At 38.3% G+C, this 10,771-nt stretch overlaps 2 protein-coding genes across 2 annotated transcripts; both read left to right on the forward strand.

The window, feature by feature from the left end:
- Positions 1-7,178, forward strand: slc25a43 (solute carrier family 25 member 43; the record flags this gene model as incomplete). The annotated part of the gene is made up of 5 exons (XM_079249591.1): positions 1-272; positions 2,371-2,612; positions 2,813-2,985; positions 6,169-6,303; positions 6,756-7,178. 5 exons carry the CDS (start codon positions 1-3, stop codon positions 6,966-6,968), a joined length of 1,035 nt encoding a protein of 344 aa, XP_079105717.1. The 3' UTR covers positions 6,969-7,178.
- A 1,157-nt stretch (positions 7,179-8,335) lies between these two features.
- On the forward strand, positions 8,336-10,567 carry slc25a5 (solute carrier family 25 member 5). Its single transcript, XM_079250470.1, has 4 exons — positions 8,336-8,527; positions 9,239-9,725; positions 9,828-9,968; positions 10,061-10,567. Exons 1-4 carry the CDS (start codon positions 8,417-8,419, stop codon positions 10,216-10,218), a joined length of 897 nt encoding a protein of 298 aa, XP_079106596.1. The 5' UTR covers positions 8,336-8,416; the 3' UTR covers positions 10,219-10,567.
- The last annotated feature ends 204 nt before the right edge of the window (positions 10,568-10,771 follow it).

Here is a 10,771-nt window from a genome sequence, read left to right on the forward strand (position 1 = left end):
ATGGCCTCGGTGAAAAAGGACAACAGGCTGACAAGTTCTCAGAGCTTTCTGTGCGTCGGTGCCGCTGGCTTTTTTAGCAAAACTGTCACGTCTCCATTAGAAGTGGTGAAAATTAAAAGTCAGGTGGGCACTTTTCATAGCAAGAACGGCTTCTGGCAAAGTTTTCTCCTCATCTACCAGAATGAGGGATTTCGAGCATTTTGGAAAGGAAATCTTGTCTCGTGCCTCCGGTTGTTTCCATACACAGCAGTTCATCTTACAACATACAAAAAGTAAGTTTGTTTGTATATAAAGTTGGTTTGTGAACGCTGTTTCTGTTTTTATAATTGCTTATGTTGTTTTCCCGGATACTTTTATGAATTAACTAGTTACCAGTTGACCAACTTGATTAGCTAACAGGTCATCAGCTATTTCAACTTAAAGTGAACCATTTAATTTTATTTGGGTTTTTTTGTTGTTTTTTTTTAAATCTGCTATTACGGGATATTTTTTTTAACACGTAACAACAACATGGGTTGTTAAAATTTTTGTTTACTTTATATTTTAAAACATGAGCTCCACTTCCTGTTTGACTGTACAAGACGCACCTTCTTTTCTCCAGCCAATCAGAGGGCTGAATTTGCTCAGTCGATTTTTTTTTTTTAAGTGAAGTGTTAGGTCAGCCCTGAGTTTTGTCTCGTAGGCAGTGTGTGGCGAAAACCGTTAAGATAAATTTAGCACACTATCTTGCAGCACATCAACACGTAAGAAGATGTCAACAAAATAAAAACACCTCTATCTCTACAAATTAACGTACAGATGAAATTGATTTAAAAATACTTTATTTTGTCATGCTAACTTAACCTTAGCTGAATGATTAGGGTTTAAATGGTTAAGGTACCAGAGATTTTACTGGGTTTTAGGACCAATTTATTGTTATAACAGTGTTTGTTTGTTTTTTTTCTTTTTAAAGTGTAGTTAGAATTTTTTTAAGCAATATGTTAACATGTCCGATGCAGTTTGTGGTTTTTGCCATCTTCTATAGCTTGAAAAGAAAACACATTTTATCTTGCCATTAGAAGTGAGGGAGAAACGATAATAATAATAATACAAATTTATTTTAAAAAAAAACCAATAAAAAAGCTTACCGTTTTGAAACTGAAACTCCCAAACTTTACATGTTTGCATAAAATTCCCACCAATCCTAAACAACTATCATACTGAATTTTCTCAATGTGGCGTTTTTTCCTTTTTGTCTGAAATTTTTTGGAAGCAGTGAACTAAGTATGTTTTAAATAGCCAATTAAGTCCTTTAAAAAAAAACAAAAAAAAACCCAAAACAATTCTAACACATAATTGCACGTAAAGTCGATTAGTCTTTCTCAGTTCTGGTTCTTAAGAGACCCACTGCCTTGCATATTTAGAGAACACACCTGACAAATGGCTCTTTAGCAGGTTGGCATAGAACTTAACTTGCAGTTCATTTAGTCTTCATCAGGTGTGTTGAAGTTGGTAAGAAGTATAACTTGCAGGGCAGTAATCCACGAGGACCAGGATTGAGAAACACTAAAATGAGATGATCAATGTAAATCCTGCCTGCAAGACTAAACTGAGGGGTAAAAAGTTTCAGGCCAGACTGTGAGGTTACGACAGGACATATTGCAGCCTGACAACATGGTATAAGAACAAAATAAACGCGAAGGGCAGGGAGGTGGTGTGAGCACGACCGTAATCCGGCATACAGTAATAAATCTACTATCCGAGGAGGTGTCTTGTCACGCTTTGAAACACGTGCATGAGTATTTGTGTGTGCATGTGTATACACACCTCATTCTGACTTGACAGACTACACTTTGTTTTGTACACCGCGTTCTGAAGGGGGGAAAAAGTCCCTTCCTTTTTTGTAACACTCACATGGTTTCACTTCACGTGCTCTCTCGCAGAAGGCTTCCTGTTAATGACCTGTAAACGGTATCAGAACAGAGATTATTATTATTATTATTATTATTCACTTTAACAACACAATCAATGGCATTGTGTTGTTTATAGTTAATATTAGTTTAATTGCATAAATTAATATTATTATTAACTTGGACTGGTTCTTTAAACCAGATTCATTAGAATAAAAAGACATATATAAAATATATATTTGTTTTTTAATGTTCTCCTATCTTAAACCATAAATTCTTCAGGTTCTAGTAAAATTAAAGTAAAAGTGTACAATATAAGAAACCGAGATAAGCTAGTGTTTTATATCAGAAATTATCAGAACAATGGTCATGTTTATGAAGAAGAGTGAACTAACTAAATGTTTCCTCTGAAAAACCATATTGTCAAAGTGTCACAGGTGAAGCGTTGTTGATCATAAACCACGTTGCTCTCTGTGTGCAGGATAGTGCATCTTCACATGGATGAGTTGGGCTTCATCTCTCAGTGGAGGGCTATATTTGCTGGTGGACTGGCAGGTGTTGCTGCAGCCCTGGTCACATACCCTCTGGAGGTAGCAGAGACCAGACTCATCATTCAGAACTGTAGGCAACCCACTTATGCCGGTGTTGCTCACACCCTCTCAAAGATTTACAGAAATGAAGGACTGTATGCACTCTACAGGGGTTTCTCTCTCACGGTCTTTGGTTCGTATACACATTGTTACTTATTTATTGTTTTTATGGGATGCACTAAAATATCAAATGTTCGTGTCTAGTAAACTTATAGTTTAGTGATTAGGGGATTAAAATATTACATCAATATTTTTCATTGCTCTGATTGTACTCATTTAATTAAAACTAAGCTTTAATTAAATTGATTAACATTACATGTTATATGTCCACAGGTGCACTTCCTTTTTCGTTGGGGTGCTATGCAGTCTACATGAATTTGGACAAGCTGTGGCAGGAGTCTCCTGTCCGCTTCACTCCCTTACAGAACTTCATTAATGGCTGTATTGCAGCAGGAGTGGCTCAAACCCTCTCATACCCCTTTGAAACCGTCAAGCGAAAAATGCAAGTAGGTTATCAGAACATTTTTCTCTTTACTGTGTTATCTATTGAGGCAAGTAGGAATGTGATCATTACAAAGTGGGACTTATCCAATTGAAGCAATAAATTCCCAAGAAAAAGATATATTTTCACAAGAAAATACTGCAAACATTTCCTGAAGTTACTGCCATAAATGTGAGAAATATTGCTGTAAGAAAACATTCCTTGAAGTATAATCTTCATTTCACTTGGCAAATTTTTATCGACCCCAAAACTTCACACATTCTGTGTAGCAGCAATTTCTGTTTACTTTGATCCAAATAAGGTCATAAAAATGTGCCTACTTCAATTTCTAATATAAATATTTTATTTATTCATGAAGGAAAATTACACAAGTGAATTCATAATACATAATTCATAATTAGAAGAGTAACAGAGAGAGAGATGTGCTGGAAATTTCAGTGATCGCAATAAATACATGGGAGTGTCGTATTTGTAACCTGGCAACAACTGAGCTGATGATGTCATATCATAGTATTGCTCTGTCTGCACTGTCCGCCCTTAACTTCTTTATGCTGGGATGTGTTGAAATCCAAAAGATGTTCCTTCATTCCTAATATTCCAACTGTGTCTTTTTGCAATGTTCCAATGTCATCTATTTTATTTGTTAGAAATGTTCATTTCCATGACGATAATGAGAAGAAGAAATATGGTAAACTTTTCCCCCCTGGCTCTTAGATCTTTTTTTCTTCCATACATCCACAGCATCTACCTATGCACACATCTTCATATTAGTCATTCTTAGCATTAGTTGGGTTTTGGGAAGCTCAATCAGCTACATATATAAGTAAACAAATCCTGTCGGTGTGGTTACTTCATTTAACAAATGTTTAAAACTCTACCAGCAGAGCATTTTGTCTAGTGTAAAAAAAATGTTTAAAAAGAGGGAAAGAAAATAAGTTTCGGCAACAGACTGCCAATAGTGTTTGCACCACTGTAGGAAACGAAATCAATAAACATCATAGCTAAAGCTGGTCTGTCTGTCAAGTCTTGTTTAACAGCGAATAAAAACTAGATATTATGTCTCTAGATGCACTACCAGTGGTACCATGTTTACTCAGGGCCTACAGTGCTTCTTTTAGCTGAATAGGTTCACCTGCAGAAATGGAAGAAGATAGAGATAACATAACGAAATACATCTTTTGATTTTAAAACTATTACTCCTCATATCTTTGTGTTCTTCAGTAAATATCTGGACTACAGTTACAGTAACACAATATATATCCCAACCTGTTGTACAAGATTTGGTGTACTGGTTGTGTTACTTCCTTTATCCAGAGGGGGGCAGTCAGGACCCGCCTACGTCACAGACAGCAAACTAAAGCCTTTTTTTTTTTTTTTTTTTTTTGCTGCGTTGTTCTTTTCTCATTATTCATCTTCTATATTAATTAACAAAAGTAAATGACAGGGAGCATCAGAGTAAAACTGATATTAAACCTAGTGAAATTATTTTCCTAAAGTCAGTATTCAGACATTTTCTGAACCTGTAAAGAAGCCAAAATCATAGAAAATGTTTTCTTTTTAAGTGAAGTTTGAGATGTCTTTATGTTGAGAAGGACACAAGGGGAACAATGGCGCTGCTCAGTGCAGAATACTACATCTGGTGTTCATCAACCTATTATTAGACACCACAAGATTTAACAGCAGCTGGGAATGTGAATGTGCCCCAGGTCTGCAGAAGCTATAGATAATTTCTCTAAAGATAGGCACTCACCGTCAGACAGCAGGAGCTCCGAGAACTGTATGTCAGTTTATCAAGCTTACGCCGCTTTACAAAAAAGAATGAGTGTTTATATAAAGATGATTAGTGATTAATCTCAGTTACAGATTATTATAAATATGCTGAAGCTGTTTCTGGAAGCATGGGGTAATGATTTAAGATGAACATTGTGTTGTTTAACTTATTAGCCTGCTTGTTGTTGCCACTAAAAATACCAAAAGATCCACACGTGACCTCGGCGATCCATACTGCCTACATGGCGGCCGGCTGGGTCTACGACACAACACATGTAAACTCATTGACATTAAAGGCACTAATGACCCTAAGAAAAGGTTAAATCTTTGAGAGTCTACTAGTGAGACAGAATCGAGGGAGTCTCTTGCAAGTGAAATGACTTTAACAACCAAAGTAATGTTCCAGTTACTTTTCTGTGCAAACTTTTAGGAGTAACATGACCTGGATGAGTGAGAATCTACTGACATATCTACAAATTAGTTACATCACTGCTGTGTTCCCCTTGAACCCCCTGGGAACACGTGTCCTTTGCCACATCACATGACAGTCTGCTGTGCTGTGATAAATCAATGAGCACAAGGCACAGTCTCACTCTAGAAGAAACTGTTCATTTATCTTTTCTTAAATCTTATATATAATTCAAACCCAGCTCTGCTGTGAAAACATTTGAATTATTAGAGCTTTTATTTATCATCTTAGCTTTCCCTTCCATTGTAATTTATGTAGAACTGTGGCGGCTTGTCTTAATAAATATAGATGTTTTTGTCCATTTCATTCCACAGCTTTGAGATTTTTATTGAAAAGTTCCAGAGGAGTTGCATGTAAGATGGAAAAGAGTGCAGGCATTAGCTAACTTGTGAGCACGAAGAATATCCGTGTGTGCAACCATGTCCAATCACAGTTAGAAATATCTGCATCATTTATGCTGAGTAAGAGTGTGTGTGTTTGTGTGAGAGACAATGATGGAAGCTTCAGCCTACTTTGTACGTTGTTTCTGACTCTCCCCCTGATACAGTGAAAATGTTGAACTAGATGTGATATTAACATGAATACAAAGGTAGTCATCAGGGAGCGTCCTGTGCTACAGGTGAATTTCCACGACATACTACTTTCATCTTGTCCTGCATCCTTTGTATGCAGATGCTGTAATTTTTCCAACTGTGAGAGCTCATCTCCAGCAGAGAAATGTAAGGTGTAGGAGGAAGTCTGACAATTTCCACATATTCTTCTGGAAATTTTCACTGTGTGCAGAAACTGTCAAGGAGCCATGCTTAAAATGAACTCCTATTTTATTACTGTCTACTGCTTCAACTGTTAAATAATAAAGTTTTTTTTTTACTTATGTCAGTCTTTTCAGGTATCATTTTAGTGGCATATTATAATACACATTTTTTTTCTCTTTCATTGTCTTCTCAGGCGCAGTGTGCCCATCTTCCACATTTTGGTGGAGTTGACGTCCATTTCTCTGGATTGATGGACTGTTTCATACAGGTTGTTAAAAACAAGGGCATCTTCTCTCTGTGGAACGGCCTCACTGCTAACACAATAAAGGTAAATCCCTTATATACAGCATACAAATTATTATTTGTGTCACTTTCAGATATTAGATAATCTGTGTAGGTAGAGTACATAGTGTACTTGATCTTGTGTTACAAGCAAGGAGGAACTGAAATAACTGCACGTGCTCAGAAACGTTCATGCCTTTATGACACTGAAAGGATTGTAACCCATGGCCTATGAAAGAGAGGGAAGGGGGCAGGGGCATGGACAGCTATGTTCAGTGTGAAAATAATGTCAGGAATATCATGAGGTGGAACAGCATGCTCCACTCTCCAATGTCAGCAGCAGATATCATCTGAGTTGTCCATTGAAATTCTTAATTAAACCAGTGGTGTTTCCATGGTGACTAATTAAAACCAGTGACTTTAAAATAACATAATTCTGACAATTATGTAAAACGTCTTGTTCTTAATACATTAATCTTTCACAATCTTTTACCACAGATTGTTCCTTATTTTGGCCTTCTTTTCACCTGCTTTGAGATGTGCAAGCAGGTTTGCCTTTACCACAATGGTTACATCATATCACCTCTAAGCTACAAGCCAGCACCGGGAGTCGACCAAAGCCTTGGGCCAAATGAGCTGCAGGAGGTCAAGCGCTACTTGAAAAACAGAAACTTTGGTTCAAGGGAGTCATCTCTGGGAAATCGCTGGTGAAGCGTCATGTGAAAACATGTCTGGTTTTTTTTTGTTTTTTTTTGTTTTTTTGTTTTTTTTTAAGACTGCTGACCACACTTCCCCAGCAAAAGACCAAGACAGTACATAAAAAGAAATGCTATCACGTCATCCAGAGACTTTCTACCTCATTTAGAACAGTATCATTTTATCCAACAGTATTACATGTCCATGAATTGCTACCTAACCACAGTTTCTGACAGCTTTGATCTAATATCCGGTGCCTTCAAGTGCTGTATTCAGTTTGGGGCTTATTGCGGTTATTACTGCATTGAAGTTAAGCAGTGCCATAGTTTGTTCACATAAAGTAGACTGCAAAAGGCTTTTTTTTTTTTTCTTTAGTGCTGAGATTATGCAGCTGCAACTGTTTTTTTTTTTTTTTTCTTTTTATGTAAAAATAATGTGTTTTGATGCATCCTAAGTTGAACTTGTTAAGACTATTGTGTAAATGTGTAATTGAAAATGTAGCATTAAAATGTTGCTTTTCAACATTACATTTTCCATCCTTTTGTTTTGGAAGTTCTCTCTCTCTTTTATTTTCACAAATTCTATTAAATATTTTGTTGCTTTTCTAATTCAGATGTGCGATAACATTGAATTCACAAACTGTTGCATAATTAAATGGTAAGAAACTGAAATCATAGATTATTAGTGTGAATATGACAAACTACTTGATATAAGCCACTCCGTATAAGAAATGTCAAGTATAGTTTAAGGTTTTTTGTTGTTGTTTTTTTTTTTGCTGTATGTAAAAGTCATTATAAGTTGACTTTTTCTGCGCTTTTATGTATTCTACTGTAAGATGTCAGTACTTACTCCACTACAAAATATTTCAGTGTAGTATTTCTATGCCAGGTAGTACTTTGAAGTAATGGACCACAGACTGGATGAGTGTGCTGAGTTAGGCAGGTTTTGCATAGAATCAGTCAGCTGACTGACTCGTGTCCTTCCCACTGTGGGAAATAGAGTGACAGCCAAAGGACGTCAACAGATGGGATGACCTTTACCCACCATGGTCTTCAGGCCTCAGCTGCTTCAGACTGACAGTAGACTCGACCTTGAACTTCAGAAAACACAACAAACTCTGCCAAACAGTAACACCTGAGTTTTACTTCAAATAAAATTAAAACAAAACTTCTAACAAGTTTAGCTTCAGTTGAACTCTCACTCTTGTTGGGGAAATAAAACAGCATGACATGATATTTATGTCATGAGTGACCATTAAGAGAGCAAATGTCACTAAAAAGAAGTCGCCCGACCCCGCCCACTACTTCCACAGTCGACCAATCACAAACTAGAGTCGAAGTTCACGCTTTTTCTCGCGTACGGTCTCCTTAAATCCCCTCAACTCTACATTGGATTCGGCCATTTGACTCCACCGGCAAACAGTACCGAGCAAGCAGCGGGAAGGCGTCTGATAACACCCGAAGATGACTGACCAAGCTATTTCCTTCGCCAAGGACTTTCTGGCTGGTGGTATCGCCGCTGCCATCTCCAAAACAGCTGTAGCCCCCATTGAGAGAGTCAAGCTTCTTCTTCAGGTGAGTGTTATGGACTGATCCAACATCCTGTGACAGCAGAAATGTTGATGTCAGTTCGATGCGGTCCAAACTGCTGCAGCACATTTAAAGCATCTGCTTTCTCTCTTACTGACGTTGTGATTTCTGTAGGAACTACAAAATAAAAAGGTGTTCTGGAGAAGATTAAATTAATGCATAAATAATCCAGTGTCAGAAATGGAAACTTGGTACATAAATGTTAAATTGCATTAAATCTGTCAGAGATTGGTGCAGGCAAAGATGAGGAATGAACATAATCCAGGCGTATCAGACCTGTTATGTAATAGACTGGCTGGAAGCTGCAGTCATCCTTAGCTGAAACAAACTGTCCTGGAACAGGCACGTGCCATCACCTGCTGCACCTATGGCGTTTAAAAGTACTCTTCTTCTATTAAATATCACAAGTTTGGCTTGACAACAAACATGCAAGGTCACAGAAAGGGTTGCGCCATTGCTCTCCACTGCTGCATTGGGTCTGAACTCAGCAGCAGCAGCGGGAGGAGGAGGAGGAGGCGGGGCTGTGAATTGTTGAATGGATGCGTAAAAAGTTCTGCTAAAGCTCATGCATGCCAAGGTGTGTGCCTGCTAGAGACATTTTGCATGACACAAGTGCTGATTGATACAAGTGTAAAACAGACCATATAGAAAGGCAATAATCAGACATGTGTATGTAACTTCTACTTCTTTTCACAGGTACAACATGCCAGCAAACAGATTGCCGCTGATAAGCAGTACAAGGGCATCATCGACTGTGTTGTCCGCATCCCCAAAGAGCAGGGCTTCCTCTCTTTCTGGAGAGGGAATCTAGCCAATGTCATTCGATACTTCCCCACTCAGGCCCTCAACTTTGCATTCAAGGACAAGTACAAGAAGATTTTTCTGGATGGTGTGGACAAGCGCACACAGTTCTGGAGATACTTTGCAGGTAACCTGGCATCTGGTGGTGCTGCAGGAGCCACATCGCTGTGTTTTGTCTACCCCCTCGACTTTGCCAGAACACGTCTCGCTGCTGATGTCGGTAAAGCTGGAGCAGGGCGCGAGTTCAGTGGCCTGGGAGACTGCTTGGTGAAGATCTTCAGGTCTGATGGCCTCAAGGGTCTGTACCAGGGCTTCAGTGTTTCAGTGCAGGGCATTATCATCTACAGAGCTGCTTACTTCGGCATCTATGACACAGCAAAGGGTGAGCTTTTTCTGTGTTTCTGATTTTAGTGTGTACTTATTGTGTTTTGAAACTGTAACTAATCTTCTTTATTTCCTGTTTTTTTTTTTTTTTTTTTTTTAGGAATGCTTCCAGACCCCAAGAACACACACATTGTTGTGAGCTGGATGATTGCTCAGTCTGTGACTGCCGTTGCCGGTCTTGTGTCCTATCCCTTTGACACCGTCCGTCGTCGTATGATGATGCAGTCAGGACGTAAAGGAGGTAATGAAAACAACATTTTGCAATGCAACTCAAAATTTTCCTTTTTGTTTATATTGTCAAGGCTTTAATTGTAATTATTTCTCTCCCCTCAGCTGACATCATGTACTCCGGCACCATTGACTGCTGGAAGAAGATCGCACGTGATGAGGGCACTAAGGCCTTCTTCAAGGGAGCCTGGTCGAACGTGCTCAGAGGCATGGGTGGTGCCTTTGTGCTTGTCTTGTATGATGAGCTGAAGAAAGTCATCTAAGCTGATTTTGTATATCCGCTATTCATGTTGTGAAGTTTAACTGTAACATATCTTGTACATTTGAAAGGACTTAAATGGCGAGTTATATTTATAGGGACCAACTAGTATTTCCTACTAGTTGTACCGGGGGAATTTGCTATGCACTCTTCTTCTCATGGCCCATGATTTTTTTTTTTCTCTTTTTTTTTTTCTTTTGTTTTGCCCCTCACAAGAGTTTCATTCCCTGACCACAGGAACCTTGCCAGAAAAAGAGAAATAAAGGCAACCTACTGAGTAAATCTCCTGCCTGGTTTTGAAAAGTAGTGCCATGTATGAAGTGTATTATTGCAAACTAAATGACCTTGCAGTGCTATGTCTTCAGTGGTGTTGCTTTGGGAAGCCATTTGGCAGCCACTCATGAGAAATGTAAGCTTAGAACTGCAGGTTTTAGTTGGGGGCAAGCCAAAGTCAGCTGAGAAAATTGACCTGCTGATGGTATTTCAATCAAGACACACTTGCAGAGTAGTAAAATGCATAAATCTAGAAGCTCTATTATCATATTTGATGTATATTT

Source organism: Telmatherina bonti, assembly GCF_933228915.1.
Source record: "Telmatherina bonti genome assembly, chromosome: 12".
Classification (NCBI taxonomy): Eukaryota; Metazoa; Chordata; class Actinopteri; order Atheriniformes; family Telmatherinidae; genus Telmatherina; species Telmatherina bonti.